The sequence below is a fragment of the Mesocricetus auratus genome, unplaced genomic scaffold (genome assembly GCF_017639785.1).
Source record: "Mesocricetus auratus isolate SY011 unplaced genomic scaffold, BCM_Maur_2.0 Super-Scaffold_100024, whole genome shotgun sequence".
Taxonomy (NCBI): Eukaryota; Metazoa; Chordata; class Mammalia; order Rodentia; family Cricetidae; genus Mesocricetus; species Mesocricetus auratus.
This window is the reverse complement of record NW_024429205.1, coordinates 30,353,252-30,372,653: the sequence shown is the minus strand read 5'-3', so window position 1 is coordinate 30,372,653 and position 19,402 is coordinate 30,353,252. Positions and strand designations below refer to the sequence as shown.

Sequence of the window (19,402 nt, the reverse complement as noted above, 5' to 3'; positions counted from 1 at the left end):
CCAAGGGACAGCATGAATCAGATGGGCAAAGTGCCCCTTCCTCCAGGCTCTCAGTGTAGGGGACTCCAACTTGCTTGCAGACACCAGGGCCCAGGCAGTGAAGAGCTTGGAAAGAAAGCTGCTGTCCAACTATGGAAAGCACTGCCTTTTACAACTACATTTTAAAACAAACACATCAACATGCATAGAGTACCACGTGAGTAATCAATGCGTACCTACACATGTGCAATTTGTAATGCCCAAATCAGGGAAAATGCTGGGGGCTCAGAACACTGTGTCAATATGCAGCTCCAGTGAGCTTTGAACTAACAAACCTTTGGCCCCAGCTTTGGGTTTCAGTCCTAGACTATGGTGCAAGGCATACCACTGGTGCTCCTTGCTAACTGTGTGTTAAAAGGAGAGGATCACAGGACTCCAACAACAGAGCAGCTGGTATGTGCCCAGTATTGAGCTCAGCCCTGAAAACCCTGCAACGTGAGAGGGTCCCTAGGTACATGGTATGTCTAAAACGGCTGCACAGGAGGAGAACTTGGGAAGCAGCTGCTGCTACTTGGCAGTAGACTATGTGCCAGCTCACTGCAGTCCAGCATGGGGGATCACAGGTACATGCTGAAAAGACTCTCACACAGCTCTGCTTCAGGGCACTCAGGCTGCATCTCGCTAAATGAACTTTCTCTGCAATCTGCACACTACAGCCTTTGCTCATGCATCTGGGGAGAAGTGCTCTAAAAATTCTGACTCAGAAATGCATTTCACAGTGCTGTTCTTCCTAAATCAAAAGCAAGCCCATGGGCTGGGGAGATGGAGCCCTGGGTAAAGTGCTTGCCAAGCAAGCGTGAGGACCTGAGTTCAATCCCCAGCATCTGTGTCAAAACACCTGGCACCAGCCAGGCGGTGGTGGCGCACGCCTTTAATCCCAGCATTCGGGAGGCAGAGGCAGGCGGATCTCTGTGAGTTCGAGGCCGGGCTGGACCGACAGCCTCCAAAACAATACAGAGAAACCCTGTCTCATAAAATCAAAAAAAAAAAAAAAAAACACCTGGCACCATGATATATGCTTGAAACCCCAATGCGGAGGGGGAGGAGGAGGAAGAGGAGGAAAATGGATCCCTGCAGCCCACTAGCCATCCAGTCTAGCCAACTGGTGAATTCCAGGTTCAGTGAGATGCTATGCCTCTAATAATAAAGTGGAGAGCTCTCAAGGAATACCACAAAGGTTGGCCTCTGGCCTCCAAATGTATAATGCTATGGATCCATAACACAGGAGGGCACTAGCTGGGACAATAGGGGTTTTCAGGAGTAATGAGAAAGAGATGGGGCGAGTATGGATATGATCCCAACACATTGCACATATGCATAAAACTGTCAAAATTAAAATATTAAGTAACACCAACAGGCAAACATTACCAGTTGGCTAGTCACACCAACTTAAGCAGCAGGGAAGTCTGTCCCTGCCATAAGTAGATACTCCTTTGTAAACTTTGTAAACTCTCAAGGCCTGAAGAGCTCCAGTGGCCAGACTGCCCCCAGACTTCCTTAATGACCTTCTAAGAGCTGTAAGGGCCTGTGCCAGTTCCAAGGTGGAAGAGTGGTCAAATCCCACCCTACAAGTAAAAAAATCCCACCAATCTATGAGCTTGCCCCAAGATTGGCCAAATAACTCATCCAATCCCAGGTAACCCTGGAGAGCCCCACCCCATCCCAAGCAAGAAACCCTATATAAACTCTGTGTTCTGCCAGGACTCTGCTGCTTCTCGCCCAAGCAGAGGCAGCCACCTTCTTGTGCCTTTCATGTTTGAGGTTTGTTGTGAGGTATAACTGCCAGGATGCCTTTCCACCAAGCTGTACCCTTAGTACCCAGTACCTAGCCTAATCCCTATACATATCACCTCACAAAGCAGGTGCTACCAACTATCCCATTTTACACATGAGAAAACTGAGAAACAGAGATTAAGAAACTACAAAATGGGGCTGGCCCAGAAGTTAGGAGCACTGGCTGCTCTTCCAGAGGTTCTGAGCTCAACTCCCAGCAGCCACATGCTGGCTCACAACCATCTATAATGATATCTGGTACTCATTTCTGGTGTGCAGGCTTACATGTATTATGTATATGCAGGCAGAACTCTATATACATAAAAAATAAATATTTTGAAAAAGAAAAAAAAAGAAACTGGGATTACAGCCTGGCGACTCTAAGTCCAGGGAGGTCTGATTCTTCACCCTGCCTATTCTCTGCTGTGTACACCCATGGTCTCATGTGAACCAACCATTCCACAAGGCTCACAATATTCTAGACCTAAAGTCCATAAGTACCCAAAGCATACAACTGTTGCTAAGTCTAGTGAGGCTTAGTTTTCAATTAGCAAAAATGAACATGGTTCATTCTGGAACCCCACCATACCATTTCTCTACTCCACTGGAGTACATATTAATCCACTCCTGCACCTGCCCGTGGAAAAGCAGCCCCTCCCCCGTGGGCTCAGCTCCACCTCACCTTCAGCTGTTTGACCTTCTCTTTTCAGCATCTGGACAGCTCCTACATATTTCTTCAGCTGGACTTTGAGCACCTCGTTTTCTCTGCAGGTATAAGAATGTTTAAAAAAAAAACAAATTTAAAAACTAACAATTTCCACCCTAAGCAGGGGAGGGAATGTGTGTGAGGAAAAGCACACAATTTACAAATGCTAATGTGCTATCCTGTATCACAGATAAGCACTGAAAAGAATTGTAACCAAGGACATACTTCTGGAACACCTTCTGGAACTTTCCTTTTGGAATGTTGGTGAGTGCCAACTGGTTTCTGTACCTCCAGACTTGGAATGCAGACATGTGCTGTGTGAACCTACCAACCTGCCGGTGCCATTCTGGGTTATTTTCTTCAATGAGAGAGGTACACACTAAACACAGTTCACCTGGAGCAACCACTGTGACTTACACGACTTGCCTCATGCAGGAACTAGCACAACTCCTGCTTTGTAGATAAGGAAACTGGGATACCAGGAAGGGAACAATTGACCAAATCCATCCCCAACCCCACAAAAGATCATAAGTCATACAATGGAAAATGGACACTGAGCTACAACCACATCCCACCTCCCAAATCCATTACTCTGGTACACTGACTAATCATGTGACATAAGGTTCCAGGAAAAGAAACTGACATTTCATGGTATTTCATCATGTAGTTTGGACCTTGGACATAGCAGCTCACCAAATCACACATGCAATCATTTAGCCATCCACTATGTCCACCACATAGCTTGGACCCATAAAAGTTCACTGAATCACATGTATGAGTGCACATTCATCCATCCATCATTTGCAGAAAACTTACAATTTGTAGAGAACCTGTCGTTTTGTCCCAGGCCAGTAAGATAGAAGGTAGACGGATAATGTCTCTGAACAAGTCACATGGTCAAGGACACCAGTAAAACCCAGGTGTCTCTGTCCCCAAGAGAGATTTTCCTGTGTCTTTCTAGAGACTGATATTTAGTCTCTCACCAGCTACACCCAAAGAGGCTCCTTGTCATCATTCTATTTCTGCCTTTCACTACCCACCCCAGGTCTTCGGTGTGTTGTTAAACACACTGAAATGTTCTGTCTTTGCAATAAAAAGAGCTCAAAACCAAGTTTCTTCTAAGACTATACAAATAAAGACTCATTGCAAAATATTCCAACAATTAGAACACATTTATGAAGGGGAAATTAGCAGAAAACCCAACACCTTGAAATAAAATCAATTCACAGTCTCCTCTCTACACTGTCATACTTAGAGCATTGCAAACAAGAATGTTTTAATGGAAAAAATAACCTGTCACGTTCTCATAACATTTCTTTTAGTCTTCTCCAGCTCTCCACCCCAGGAATCAGCAGCAAACCTAGTGTGCACTGCCATACCCTATAGCATGCACACTAACTACTACAAGCCACACACACCCCTGCCGAGTCCAGGGTACAGAGCAGGACCACATTGTACACTTTCTGCAGCCAAGTTGTTTTCTTTAACTATACCACAGCAAGCCCTAATTCAGTCTATTAACAGACAGAAATATATTCCTTAGTGTAGTACTACACAGTTGCTTAGCTGTGACACCTGGCATTGCTTCTGTGTCTGTTTCTAGTGCCCCACACTACAATGCAGTCTATAAATACAGTAAATTTGGGGAGAGAGAGCATCAGGGTCAAATTCTGGAAGCATCAGGTACTTAGGAATTGCCATGGTGAGCCTATCAGCTCACTGGATGGACATCTTTGGCACCTGACACTTTAACCCAGCTGGATCTGCGCTGGTGGGAAATTAATGCTTCCACATCTCTGGGACATGAAAAATCTCAAGTGAGAATGTGCTCACAGTTTCTTGCAAAGGATAAAGGCCTAGTGTGCTGGCCAGGAGGCACTGGTTACTGACCACTAGAACAACCAAACCTAGGTATTGTTTTACATTTTTACTTTAAAATCGCTAAAGATTTGCAGAAAGTTAGAAGAGAACAAGAGTTGCCCCAGTTTTCTCCGGTGGGTACATCTTACATAGCCACAGGGTGCATGCTACCACAATAAGATACCTACCATGAACCAGTGCATGATTAGATCATGTTCATTATTATAACTGGCCTTGTCCATGAGGAGAGCCCTGAGCCTTAGTCTCCTGAGTACTGGAACCATATACCCAGCTAATAGTATATCTGAAAAGGAACAGAGATTTCAGTGACCCCAGCAGCCAAATATGCTGTGCGAGTAAAAGAAGCCAAGTGGGTACTGGGGATTCAGGGATAGTGGCAATCAAAGGAGTTCTTGTCCACTGCAATAGTTTAGGTCACTGATGTTCTCCACGGGCCTGGCTCTATGAGAGGTAGTGGAAATTAACATCTAGGGCAGTGGTTCTCAACCTTCCTAATGCTGTGTTGTGGTGACCCCCCAACCATAAAATTATTTTCTTTGCTATTTCATAATTGTAATTTTACAAGTGTTATGAATTATGATGTAAATATATGATATGCAGCCCCTGTGAAAGGTTCATGCAACCCCAAGGGTTCTCGACCCAGAAAAACAATTACCATAGTTTAGACAACTAGTTTACAAAAATAAAAAAAAAACTAGGTGATTTTAAAATTCTTTATAACATTTAATTGTTTACTTGTGTGTTTGTGGACATGTGAGGGCACACATTGACACTAGCTACCCCCTTGTGTGTCTTGCTGGCCACAAGGAAGGTCTTAAATTGTATCAGAGAAGTCACTTAGAATGTATCATTCTGCTCGTTACATAAATCCATATTATGAAAACATATTAATACTTGACACCTATCAGTGGAGTTGAAGAGCATTAATGCAAGTCATCCTGGGACTCAAATCTCAGCCCCCTATTCTTACCAGCTCTTAGGCTTTACCCCAACTGTTACATGATGCTCACTGGATATCAAGTGATATTTTAAGTGGTTCATAAATTTCTCACCCTATTAACAGCTACAATATTTGCTTCCTGGGGGTCAACTGGATTTCTTCACTCCCTCTAGTGGCAGAAGTGTATTGTGTCACTTCTGAGATCAGTTACAGGAAGACTGTTAACAGTCTCTTTCTCTGGAAGGTCCCATCTCTTAATCCCAGCCAGCCTATGAGAAGTCACACAACAGAGCAAGAGGCCACCAGGCAGTTTTGTGAATGAGCCTGGCAGAGCACCTTGTAGCCTCATCAAGCCATGAGTGACTAGAGCTCCACCCAACACTCTAGCTAACCTCATGAAAGCCTGGGCCAGAGACAGTTAAGTCACGCCCAGGCCTCTGACCCTCTAAAACTATGAGGAATTGGGGAGAGCAGTATTTAGAATGAACACAGGGCCACAGATGACAGCAAGCATGTCACCACTAAGCACTAGGCTACAGTGTCAGCTTAATTAGCTAAATTTAAGCTGATCACATAACTTTATGTACATGAGTTCACTTGATCCTCATGGCAATCCTATGAGGCATTTTTAGTCCTGATGTTGATGTCTAGAAACAGAGTATAGGAAACAGAGGTAAGAATTTCAGAGGTAAAATAACTTAGCTTTCTCTGATTCTCCACCCTTGGTCAAAGAGTAGGTCAGAGTCCAGTAACTCACATCAAGCTAAGTGAGCACACGTGATGCCCTCTCTGTGACCCACTTTGCTTCCCTAAATAACAGAAGAACATCAAGGAACTCTGAGGATTGGTGCAGCATACACAATTCTCCAACAACCACTTCTCTGAACTTCAACCAGGGCCAAGACTTGTTCATAGCCATTAGTGTAGGGGTACATGACACAATGGGTCACCATCCTCACAGAAGTGGCATTCACAAAGGAGCTGTGGCCTTAAGGCCAGAAAATAGGTAGCTGAGTTCCAGACCACACTGCACCCTATAAAAATGAGAGGGGGATGAGAAGGAGGAGGGGTGGCAGAATGCTTTATCGGGTTCACAAACCTGAAGTAGTGTGAAGACATACCACTTCCAGAATCAGGATGCAGGAATGGATGCACATAAGCCACCTGCAGGCCTGTCAAAATGCAGATTTGATTCAGAGCAGTGGAGCAGGGCCTGGAAGCCTGCATTTCGAACCGTTCTAGGCAAGCTGCCAAACTTAAGGCTAGACCAGAGGGAAGAACTTGGAAAGCCCCAGGAAGCTAAAGAGACTGGAGCCACGCATGAGTCATGAAGGGTTCTGAGCCAGGGCAAGGACTGGGAGCAGCCAAGAAACAGTGTGAAGGGGAAACAGACTGTATGTGAGGAAGAGTGGATATGAACACAGCAGAGGCCAGCTGACCTTCTAGGAGGCAAGCACCACAGTCATCCAGCCAAGAAATGACAGTGGTCAGGACTGGAAGGACTGGGAAGCAGCCAAAGAGGGGGAAAGAAGTCCATAGCATCGTTTGAAGGAGTCCAGACCATCTTTCATCTACTGCCAGCCCTGATCTGCCTGCTGGCCACCCTGCAGTTTCCTTTCAAAGCTCAGGGAAGATGTAATCATGGAGTAGGTGGCAGCAAGTGCCTCTCCCACAGCTTCCAGTGACTACAGTAATTAATGTGTGCAAGTCAAAGCAATTACGCCCGCTGGATGTCAGAATAAACAACCAGCAACCCCAGACAACACCATTCAAAGGATAATTACTCAAAACAAAACCAACAAACCTGTTAAGTACATTTGGTAATTCACAGGCATCGAAACACCACAATAAGGCACACCTATAAAAATCCATTGTCCTGGGTCAGACAAAAGTTTGGCTTAGGGTGCCTCAACTCTTCTAGTCACTGATACTAGTAATACTACATCTAACCACACCCAACTACTAGAAGATGGTGTCTGAGAGGCCTGACTGCATAAAGCCATGAGGACTACCTAAAGCAGGCAGTGAAGAACCAGCCTGTCTCGATCTTAGGCTTAAAAGCCAACTTATAGGAAAGAAAACTAAGCATATTCCTGTTTATAACTAATGTCTGCCTCACAAGACTTGGGCTCTGCCCCATCTGTAACATTAACAACAAATGGTTCTGTATTGCCTGTTCCAGGAAACAGCAACTATGCCTTTGTTTCAAAAGACTATTATGGTCACTTGTTGTTATGGCCACCTGTTGTTATGACTACCTTACAACCACCTTGCAATCACGTCTTTGTTTCAAAAAATTGTAATGACCATCTTGCTATGTTCTGCTCCTGTAATCCAGCCTGTTTTGCCCACCGAATCTTCCAACTGGAAAACCCCTACCCCTGAGCTATAAAAACCTTTAAATTTATTTGACCATGATGGTTTGGGTCAGTGGTCTTTTTCCTCCCATCTTTGGGATTAACAGCAGGAACAAAAGGCATCTAGTTTAATGGTGTTGAAAGCAACTCCTAAGACCTCAAGATCGCTGTAAAATCTATAGTCAAAGCTACCTGCGTATCTCTTAGTTTCCTCCTGCCCTCCCTCCTTGTGAAGACTTTCTAGCCCTGGAGCCTAATGTTTCTCTGAGTCTAACACATGTTTTATAGTTCTCTACAGAATACTGCTGTAGTCACACCATTGTGTAGTCCTAGTTATACCAATCCAGTTCCTACAATAAGCAAGAGCTGCTGCAGGGAAAGGGCTGTGGAGGCTTTGTCAATACTTACAGACTTAAGTACCCAAACAGAAGCCATGTAATATCCCTAGGAAATGGCAAGGGGAGGATCCAAACCTGGTAGTGTGACTCCAGAATCAGAAGGGGACCAGTCCTCCACACTGCCTTTACACTACAATGACAGTTAGAAGAGGGCCAAGGATTCCCAGACAGCCTCCACAGCAGTGAGATTAGTATATGAAGCTACTAGACCATTCCTCCATAAATGAACTCATATTGGACCCTCACATTTCCTGCCTTGTAGCTTTCAGGGATCCCAGGGATGTTCAGCCACCATCTAAATCAGCCCCTCCACTGCTATAGAGTTGAGCTTTTCACAGCCTGTCCCTGTAATATGCCTTCTGATACCTGTGCCATTATTACGGCTGACCTGGTTTTCTGTCTGCGATTCAACACCTTGGCAAACATCTATGAACCTCCCAGGTATCACCTCAGGATAGATGCTCAGCACAGATGTTAACTGGCCAAGGACACCCAAGAAGGGACCTGAGACCTGGATCTCAGCAATTCAACCCCTCCAACTCCTGTGAGAGGTGGGGTAGGGCCAGGGTCTTCCCTTCCTGAACTATTCAGTTACAAGACCAGTAGAGGTGAATTACTTAAAGGAGAACTGATCAAATGAACAAACTTAGCTGGGTAGTGGTGGCACACACCCTTAACTCTGGCACTTGGGAAGTAGAAGTAGATGAATCTCTATAAGTTTGAGGCCAGCCTGGTCTATAGAACAAGTTCCAGTTCGTCCATGGCTACACAGAGAAAACCAGTCTCAAAAAAACAAAAAAAATTAATTAAAAGAATAGCAAGCCGGGCATTGGTGGCGCATGCCTTTAATCCCAGCACTCAGGAGGCAGAGGCAGGTGGATCTCTGTGAGTTCGAGGCTGGGATGGTCCGACAGCCTCCAAAACAGTACAGAGAAATCCTGTCTCATAAAACCAAAAAAAAAAAATAGCAAAATTTATCAGACAGTAGAAACAGGCTCTTGCTGGTGAAGAAAAGTATATGAGAAGCTCAAGATTCAAGAGGTTGCTATGGAATCATGAAGCCATTCCCAAAGAACACAGTAGTGTCCTCACTGGGCAAAGACAGGACAATTTGACTACTGAAATAGTGACAGAAATGAGTTATGAATGAGATAATAAATAAAACAGAAATGGTTAATGTAGACATTAACAAAAGGGTTAATTATAGTAAGATATCCACAGCTCCAAAATCTTTCTAACAAAATAATGCTTGTAAAGGGGCCAAGAGTAGCTTCAGCAGAGCACTTGAGCTGAGTATGGACATTAACCTCCAGGGATGCACAGAGGATCTGTCTCACCTAAATGATAATCACACCAAAGATGCACAAGCTGAATCTAATCATGAGGAGACAACAAATAAAAACAGTGGGACATTTTACAAAGTAAATGGATGTCATCTTTAAAAATGTCAAGGTTATAAGAGTGAAGACTAAGGAGATATGGCAACTGCATACAACAGCAATAGGTCAGTGACTCTGGTGTCCATCATTCTGCAAGACAGGAAACATCGAGGACAAAGGGGGAGGGCTGTGCAGCCAGGTGTGAGTGATGACTCTGACCACCACCGCAGTTAGGGCCAAGGGAGAATGCTTTGCTCATGGGATGCACATACTGGCATATAAGGAGCAGAAGTTAGAAGTAAAAGCTGATTCCCTGACCTCTCCTAGGAACCACATGCCCTGGAGTAGGACCTGGCATCTGCACTTTAGTAAACATCCAGGACACTTCTTGACAAACTCTGCCATCCACTCACAGCACTGTGCCCTCCTGCCATACCATGATGGTGACAGAGACCCAGCAGTGTTCTTCTTCAACTGCTGCTCAGTAGGGGATGCTCAAACATACAAAGTCTTGGGGCATTTTCTTTTCTCTCCAGTTCCCTCAAATAAGACAACATTAAAGGACTGTCAGGGGATTCAAACTTCTCCCACTGCTCTGTGGCTGAGATGTGTGACATCATCTCCAGTCTGGAGGCACTGGGGAAGAGCTCAAGAAAGCTGGTTTGTTTTTCAATGACCTCCCTTTTCTCAAGCTCTATTCCTTCATCCTATTCCTTCTATAAACCCCTCTCACCTTACTAGCCACCTGGTAAATTCTACTCAGAATGGCATGCTAACATTTCAGATCCCAGCCAGGGAAACAGACCAAACAACTCCAGTAACCCACAATGATAACTAATGGCAAATGACACACTTCAGGACTTCCTGCACACAACAGGAAAACCACAGGCTTTCCCAACTCAAGAGCTGGAGCCACACTTCATTTCACTCACTCCTAAGCCCCAGAAGCAACTTACCAAGGCACTCACATGTCAGCCTAGCGGCTGACTTCTTACATCAGGCAAGACCATGTGAAGGCTGGTTTTGCTTCTGTGCCCCCTTGGCTATATAAGGAAGCTTCAGCATATCGCTTGCATTCATGATACCACACTGGTGCTCACTTCCTGTATGTCACAGCCATACTGCATTCAAAATAATATCACACCAGAGCTCACTTCCTGTATGTTGTATCCATACTGCACTTATAATAATACCTCACTGGTGCTCACTTCCTGCATGTTATATCCATGTTCATGATAATACCTCACCAGTACTGACTCCCTACATGTTATAGCCACACTACATTTATAATATCACACTGGTTCTCACTTCCTGTATGTTATAGTCATACTGCATTCATAATAACACTGTACTGGTGCTCACTTCCTGCCACACTTCAGTCATGAAAGAAAACATCCATATCCAAAGAGTGTTCAAGGACAAAACATCATGATGGTTTTTTTTTTTCCTCTTTGGCTTTGGAGGCTGTCCTGTAACTAGTTCTCGAACTCACAGAGATCCACCTGCCTCTACCTCCCGAGTTCTGGGATTAAAGGCTTGTGCCACCACCACCCAGAATGATGTTTGCTTTTAACTAAACTACAGACACTTAAAAAAAAAGGCTTAAATGTGTAAATAAGACACTCAGACATGTAGACAGACAAATGCATCCCGATTATTACAAAGCACTATTAACAACTAGTGACCCAACTAAAGAAATGTGGGAGTTACCTTACTATCTTTATGAGTATTTTATAAGTCTAAAATTATTCCACAACATAAAGTTAAAAAATATATATCCCTTGAGTCAGAAGCTGGCTCGGGTTGTAAAGCGCTTGCACACAAGCATCAGGACCTGTTCAGTCCCCAGAATCCACATCCAAAGCTGGATGTGGTGGCAGGCTCAGGGTTGAGAACGGATGACCCCAGGAACTTGCTGTCTAGTCAGTCTCCCAAATCAGGAAGAGACTCTGCTTCAAAAACATAAGCTGGAGAACAACCGAGGAAGACACTGATATGAACGCCCACACATATGCACACTCAAGTGTTCACTATCACAAGTCCCTTGAGGAACGAATCATCAGCACTCCCACCGCCACCCCTCGTCTCCTCTACAAGGGGATTCTTTAAACTGAAGAACTTGGAGATGAAGGGATGTCTCATAACATACTAAAAAGGATGGCAAATATACACACAGGGTAACAAACTTTAGGTGGCATCGGGGAATATTACCCAGGTCCTAAGCTACATTTCTATGACAATGTCAGGCAGACCATTCTAACAGAACCTGAAAACCACAAGGTGGCAACTGGATTGGGAGATCGGACTACTCTTCTTGCAACCTGCACTTGACAAAGGGGGAAGGGGCCAGCAGGCTGGGGATGCAGGCCTCTGTGGTATTGGTACTGATGCAGAGTGGGCAGACTGAGACATAGTATCTGAATGCCAAGCTGAAAACTCAATTTGGATTTGGAACAAATCACAATAGTCTCATAAATCTCGGCCTCTTGAGACCACGGGCAGCAGACTGGACTGTAAATGAAGGCAGAATTTAAAATGGTGATAATAACAAAATGCAACAATGGAGGCCACGAAGCAGAGACCATAATGCTACTGAAGAGATAGGATTGTTACAGCTCAGGAGCTGGAATTGTGGACTAAAGGCTCCCAGGCTTATGGGAGCCCCAGACAGAGCAAGGAATTCCCAATTAGGTGCAAACAATTCAAGGCTACTTCACTTAAAGATCTAGGTTCCTCTTGAAAAAGCCAACAGCAAGAATTGCCTAGGAAGCCTTACAATTATCCTGGGTCAGTGCAGAATGGCTGCTGCCCCTTTAGACAAGGAAAGTGCTTATCAAAGACACCCACCCTCCATCATCTCTCACACTCACACTCAGACAGTTCCTCACTTCTGTTAGCCCTGTCTATGGACATCACAGTCTGGACCCTACTGTGCAGAAACTCTGGAGTATGACAAACTCCACAAACAGTGTTGGGCTTGGAATTTTAGGAGCAAAACAAGGGTTTGGTATAAACAGGCTCATGCTAACAGTATCCTGCTATGTCTTAGGGCTAAGCCACCACAGCATGGCCACTCACTCACTGCATTGCTGCACAGTCAGACCCAGGAATCTAACCAAGTGAGCCACATTTCTAAGGAAACGGTTACTTTCCTATTGACATCTAATGACTGCAAGAATTGACACAGCAAAAATAAAACCAGGTTCCTTCAGCAGTTTGTCACTAATATTAGTTGGCACACAATTAAAGCCCCTTTCCACTGTGTTCCCTTTCACCACCAAACTTGAGAACAAATTATTGGAAAACTATACTAGATACCCCTAAATAGTGTGTGCTTCTGGACTCCAGGCTTCAAATGTGACTGGGATGGGAAGGACACCAGGAAGACAGCCTGGCACAGTGAGTTTGCAGTCCAGGAGACTGGCTAGCATCTGTTAGAAAAGTGAAAAGAAACTCTGGACTAAGACTGCCTGCAGAGGGTACTATGAAATCTGACTCCTTAATTACTTTATTCATGATATTGTTGCCTCTTGGCTGTGATGCCTTAAAAGCAAGAATGTGGGTTCACCCAAGCCTGTATTCCCAACACAAAGCACAGTGCACCAAAGGAACTCAGGCAGAAAGTCTGAAGGCAGCCCAACAAAGGGTGGTGCATAAACCATGTCCAGCTCCTGAATGAAAAATGGAAATCACTATAAAAGAAACCCTAGGAACAATTAGGGAATTGTTCCTATGAATTATGGCACTGCTGTCAATTATCTCAGGCATTGAATAATGTTGTAATGCAGAGAACATTCTAGGAGATAATGCTGGCAGATTTAGGGGGAAAGAATGTTAACGTGGTGTGGTTAATGTTGTGGTCAACTTGTTAACACAAGCCAGGGTCATCTGGGAAGAAGGAACTTTGATAGAAAATGCCTCCAACAGATAGGGCTGCAGGCAAATCAGTGGGGCATTTTCTCATAATGGTTGATGAGGGAGGGCCCAGATTGCTGTGGGCATTACCAACCCTAGGCAGGTGGTCCTGGGTTATGTAAGAAAGCAAATTAAGTAAGTAGTGGAGGGTAAGCAAGAAAGTAGCCTTCTCCCACGCTTCTGCTTCAATTCCTGCCTCTGGGTTCCTGCCTTGGCTTCCCCCTTACTTCTCTTCATGATGGACTAAAGCTGTAAGATAAAAACCCTGTCCTCTTCAAGTTGCTTTTAGGCATGGTGTTTATCATAGCATCAGAAAGCAAACTAGGACAATATGGGGGAAAACTTTCAGACATTAATATAATGATATGTGTGTATCTACACATCTGTTTTTTTGGAAAATAGATGGTAAAGTCAAATGTGTAAAATATAAACATCCAGGCATTGGTGCCCTTTGTATCACTGTGACGACAACCCCTGACAGAAATGACTTGTAGAGAAACTAGTTCTGGCTCACTAATTTGGTTCACAGTTTGAGGGAATTTCAGTCTATCATGGTGGGTGAGGCATGGTAGGGTTCACTGTAGCAGAAGCATGTGGTAAATGCTGTTCACATCAAGGTAGGCCAGGAAGTTAAGAGCAAGTGGTGAGCAAAGCATTCAAATGACCACGCAGGTGGCCACTGATGGCAGACAGGCCCCACCTTCTAAATGCCCTCAGCCTCCCAAAGTGTCCCACTACCTGCCGAGGAGAAGACATTCCCAACATGAGCTTATAGGGAAATTCAAGCCACAGAGCTGGTAAACCTGGGTATAAGCTTGAAGTCTCCATGATAAAAAGCTGTAGAAATTTTAACATGTTGTCTTATGAAAAAAATTAGCCCATATGCAAGACTCATGATAACATGTCTCTGTCCCACTGAGGGTGACAGCAGAAGCTGTCCAGGCTGGAAGTGAGTGGTGGCTCCTGCACTTCACTCCAGCCCCAGGAACTGAGGCCTCACTCCTGCCCCCAGCAGCAGCCACCTACAGGCCCTGGCAGGGCAGCAGCTCTAGGGAGCTCCAAAGTGTCCACTTCTAAGCACAGTGAGCTAATTCTCGGTAATCAACTGGCCCATTCCCGGCTACCTGTCTGCTTTCCATCCCCTTACTGGCAGCTTCCCAGCATTGTGATTTGTCCAGTGGGATTATTATTAAGGGAGGATTTAGTAGTAGTATTAAAAATTGCCTATGTAGAAATGGATTCTGGGAAGACAACAATGACAGCAGCATTTTTAAATCTCTCTAAATTCCTACATTAAAAAATAATAGTAACAAAGAAATAAAAGCAAAGCATTTACAATGGAACCAGAGGCAGGGTCCCCATGCTTACCCTGAGTTTTAATTAGGCCAAGGCAAACTAACAGCTGAAGGCCTGGGTAGCACCTGTGCAGATGGATTCAAAAAGGCAAATACTGAAAAGCCCTGACAAGGGGCCTCCAAATCAGCTGCCCAGGGCAGATAAGAGCTGTGGTGGAACCAGCAGTTCTTCCTCTCCAAATAACAGTGGCATGCAAACCGGTTGGTAACCTCCACTTGCCACAGTTCATTCTCGAGACAGGCCATAGACTCTCTTCCATGGCAATGGAGCCCCAGAGTGAGGGGAAGTCCACTGAAATGGAGCTTTGACTACACAGTGAAGAAAGGTGCTAGGGACAGAGGGGAGAAAGGATAGAGGGAGGGAGGAGGGCAAAGCCCAGTGGTTCCAAGAAGCAAGTGGTCAGGTTCCTAGAAATGATAGAGGAGGATGCTCCAGTCCCAATGCCTGTAACAGCAGCACTCGGGGCCGAAGCAGGAAGATAACAGGTGCAATGCCAGGCGGAACTACAATTACTAATTCCAGGCTACCCTGAGAGCTACATAGCAAGACTGCCTTAAAATGAGAAGATTTGGAGAAGGAAGAGAAAAGGAAGGAGGAAAGGGAGAAGTGGAGGATTATCTATAGGTAATAAAAATACCAGAAATACCCATGTAACTGCAAGCTTCTATTTCAAGACAAGCCAGAGACAAGGTACAGACCAGAAAACTCAATACTGAGGACAGAACATAGGAAACCCATGAAAACACAGAAGGTAAAAAGAAGCTGCCTCAAAAAAACTAAGAGGCAATGAAGTGATTAAAACAAAGATCTGAGACAAAGTAAAAAATGTTAAAGACAGGCAAATAATAAGACCCAACATACAGAGACAGCCACCCAGAGGACGACCACAGGAATGGTCACCCAGCACTTCATACAAATGTGTTTGTCACAAGAAACATCTAAAACTGCCTTCACAGAGTACAGGCTATACCTAAGAATACTGACTATGATTGACAATGAAAAGATCTATTCTAAAACCTTACTTGGTCTCAAGGAGAAGTCAATTCTAGGGTCAAGTCCTTTCTAAGGACGGAGAATAATATTAACTCCTCTGACAGCAACACTTCAAATGAACACAGTGGCACACTTTTAAGACACAAGGAAGTGGGACCTAAAGATCAGGAACCAACAAAGCTGACTTGAAATGGAGAGAAGATAAAGCAGCACCAATATGTAAGAAACCCGGGGAGGTCACTGCTGGCCTCCACAGCAGACACAGCTACAGAACAGGCTTGAGGGAAGCAAAATGCCTCACACACATGGCAACAAGTGATGCAACCACAGAGCACAAACCTGCTGAACTGTGCACACCACAGCTAATGGTAAAGCACACACACTGGCAATGTGCTCAGACAATGGCACCTAAAGTGAGAAAGACAGGGAAAGCATAAACAAGACATGTTATCTGTCTAAGCAATCAGTAGCATATTGGTATAGCAGGTTTGATACTGCTTTTCTGAGACGCTATCTCTATGCACAGGAATATATGTATATGTATATGTGTATGTGTGTAAACACATACTTAAGATAAAATATCCCATCATTTCATCTTGAAATTCCAAGTTCAGGATGATAAGGGCATTCAACCACTTACATTGTGGCAAGTGCCTTCACCCAATGACCTGTGTCACCAGCCAAATCTTTTATATTGTATTTGCATATCCTTTTCCCTTCATACAATAACTGCCAAGATGATATCAGGACATAACAACAACTCATTTGCTTTAAACCATACACACAGGCATTCTCAGAACAACAATACTCAAGACAGCAAGAACTCAAAGAAGGTAGTGTGTCCATCCTGCCAAACACATACAGCCACAGTTTACAAGCACCACTCTACAAGGAGAAGAAAGCACCACTCGTTAGACTGAACTTTACAAAGTTTGATACCACGGTCTCCACACAGATCAGTGACCACCATAACACCACTGCCTTTGCAGTTCTACCCAAGAAACAGCCCTCCCCAGCTCTTAACCTGCTTTTGTTCAGTATTCTAGCATAGCAACGAGAAAAAGGACCTAACACAGTCATCAGGTCCCATGGTGGTGGGGAGATGAAGCCCCGGACAAAGACAACTGTGGATAATCACTAGAAGGCTCTTCTCAGTAACAAGAAATCTGCCAAGGGAAGGCCAAGTGTGGCCACACCGTGTTGTCCTGACTGTGAGAGCTGACATGCCATGTATGGCATCGCTTGTCCCAATGCTGGGCCACCATGCTTCTTGGTTTCTAAGGACAGGAACTCATCACAGGGTAACTAAGGAGGCAGGTGTTATAAAGTACTGCTAAATAATGCACTGTTCATTTAAAACATGACTAAAAGGGGGGCTATAGTTATGGCCCGGTTCGGTACAGCATTCACCAGCATGACCCAGACTGTGGGAAGAAAGGATAGAAGAATGGTGGAAGGGAAAGAGAAAAAAATACATAAAATATTAGCAACATAAATGTACTTAAAAATATTGATCTGCATGTTAGATGGCTGCTTTGTAACATATGTAAAAGTCATCTCAATAAAGCTACTTTTAAAATGAAAATAATTGAGCACTACTACATATCAGGCACTGAGACTAGACAAGATACTGGGGGTGAGGGAACAAGACCAGTGAGGGTTACTTCTGAAGATAGATGGCTTTATATAAGATGCTATCCAACACATACCCAAAATTGGAGAGAAAGAGCACAGGACAGTCACAACTGGAATCAAACAGAGCCAAAAGACCCTATTACTAGTGTCACAAGAATACCAGTCATCCAGCCCAGTTCCACTCCATCCAGTACACAGTGAAATAAACTGCAGCTGTGATGCTCCAGCCACTAGCCAGTGACCACACCCAACAGGGCCAAAACTGTAATGAACCCCATAGTCTATCCTAGAGTCAGCAGACTTCCCTACCCACCACCGCCTTGGTTACAAACCCTGAGCAATAGTGCTTGAGATCAAGACCCAATGTGTCATGGTTCAAACTAAAGCATCATCTATATTATTATATATTATAGTATAGATAATATTATGTATGATCTACATGATATATAATTCCTGGGACATACACAAACCCCATGCTACAGAAAAGGATACCAGAGTATGAGAAGATTGTGTCTTATCCCAAGACTCAAGCTAACAAAGAACAGAGCACTGGACCCAAACCTGATTAAAAAAAGCACCTATGAGGTATCAGCAGTCTACTTGCAGTGCTGTAACAAGTCACAAGAGGCTGGCTGAAACAACAGGCATTCACTCCTCACTGATCTAACAGCTGCAAGTCCAAGGTCGGTATGATTCCTCCAGGGGCCTCACTGACTTGTAGACTTTCTCATCTTCTCATTGTGGCCCCAGTTACCCTCTCTGAGTGTGAGCCCCTGGCATCTATCCCTTCCTGTACTGTAAGGACAGTTCAACTGGATAAAAGCCCGGCCTTTATGCTCTCACAGCAATAGAAGACACTCACTAACAAAGTTTCACTGAAACACAACCCCACCATTAGGATCTGATCGGTGGCTACTTCACATTGTAGTGACAGGGCTAAGTTCTAACAGAGACCAACCCACCTCCAAACCTAAACTTGTCCTTCCTGTCCTATACATGCACTGGCTGAGTCCTGTTCTCTGATACCTTAGCTAAGTCTCTTGATGTCTTTTGATATCAATGTCAGTACAGCATGGCCCCTCCTCTCTCTAAGCGTGACAGAAACCAGAAGGTTCCTGCAACAGTTACACCAATGACTTTGACTGCAATTCTGTGAGCTCTTCTTATATGCCAAGTGGGACCTAGGCAGTTATCACTGATCATGTGACATCATCCTTGCAGCAACCATTTAAAGGTGATATGGTCTCATATCACAGAGGACACTGAGACTCAGGCAATGAGGCTCGCAGCCAAGGTGACACCTCAGGTCAATGGTGGAGCATCACACTCTTCTCTCCGGATCCCCGGGACACAGAGGTGCTGAGGTACTGTACCAGTGGCAGATCTTACCCTACACAGGCACCCAACATCTCTTATCTCCAGGTTCAGCCCTCCTCTCCCTACCTCAGCTGCAGTTTTCACTTAGAAAACACAGCTGGTAGGAGTAGTCTTGGGCGCCAATCCCCATTCCATCCCTCACCTGGTCACCCAGAACCACTTCAGTGCTCACCCAGGTAAACTTCACTTCTAAACAGAAACCATTAGAAGGACTCGGGATCTTGATACGATATATAACAATGGATGTGTTGCTAGGGATCCAGCCCCTGGCCTGATGGGCACACACACCAGCTAGTTTCATGCCAGACTCAAGAGCCTCAAGGGACTGTGTTCTGGGTCCACAAGGTGCTAGCTTGCACCCACACAACTCTGCCAGGGACACTCTGTAACCATCAAGATGTAGAGTTAGAGCATCTTTAAACGATATGAGTGCTTCTGACTTTCTGAGATGTAATGTGCATCACCGCGGAAAAGCACTGTCTTCCTATGGGCCTGCTGCTTGACCTCAGAAAGATGACTCCATTCCCTCACAGAAGGACTCTCACCTGAGCAAGCAGCCACTCCTCCCTGCCATCTTTATTCCATTTCCCCCCAACTGCACACAGCAGGGGTGGTGGCAGAGGTATTTCAGAGAGGAGCTAACTAGAGTATAT

The 19,402-nt window shown here is 44.7% G+C and overlaps 1 protein-coding gene across 1 annotated transcript in view; it reads right to left on the bottom strand.

Annotated features, from left to right (window-relative positions):
• Positions 1–19,402, bottom strand: part of LOC101824396 (sorting nexin-29) — a 287,724-nt gene that overhangs the window by 233,590 nt on the left and 34,732 nt on the right. The window contains exon 3 of the mRNA XM_040730665.1: positions 2,495–2,577. Coding sequence (XP_040586599.1) covers positions 2,495–2,577 — 83 coding nt within the window. The remainder of the gene's footprint in view (positions 1–2,494; positions 2,578–19,402) is intronic.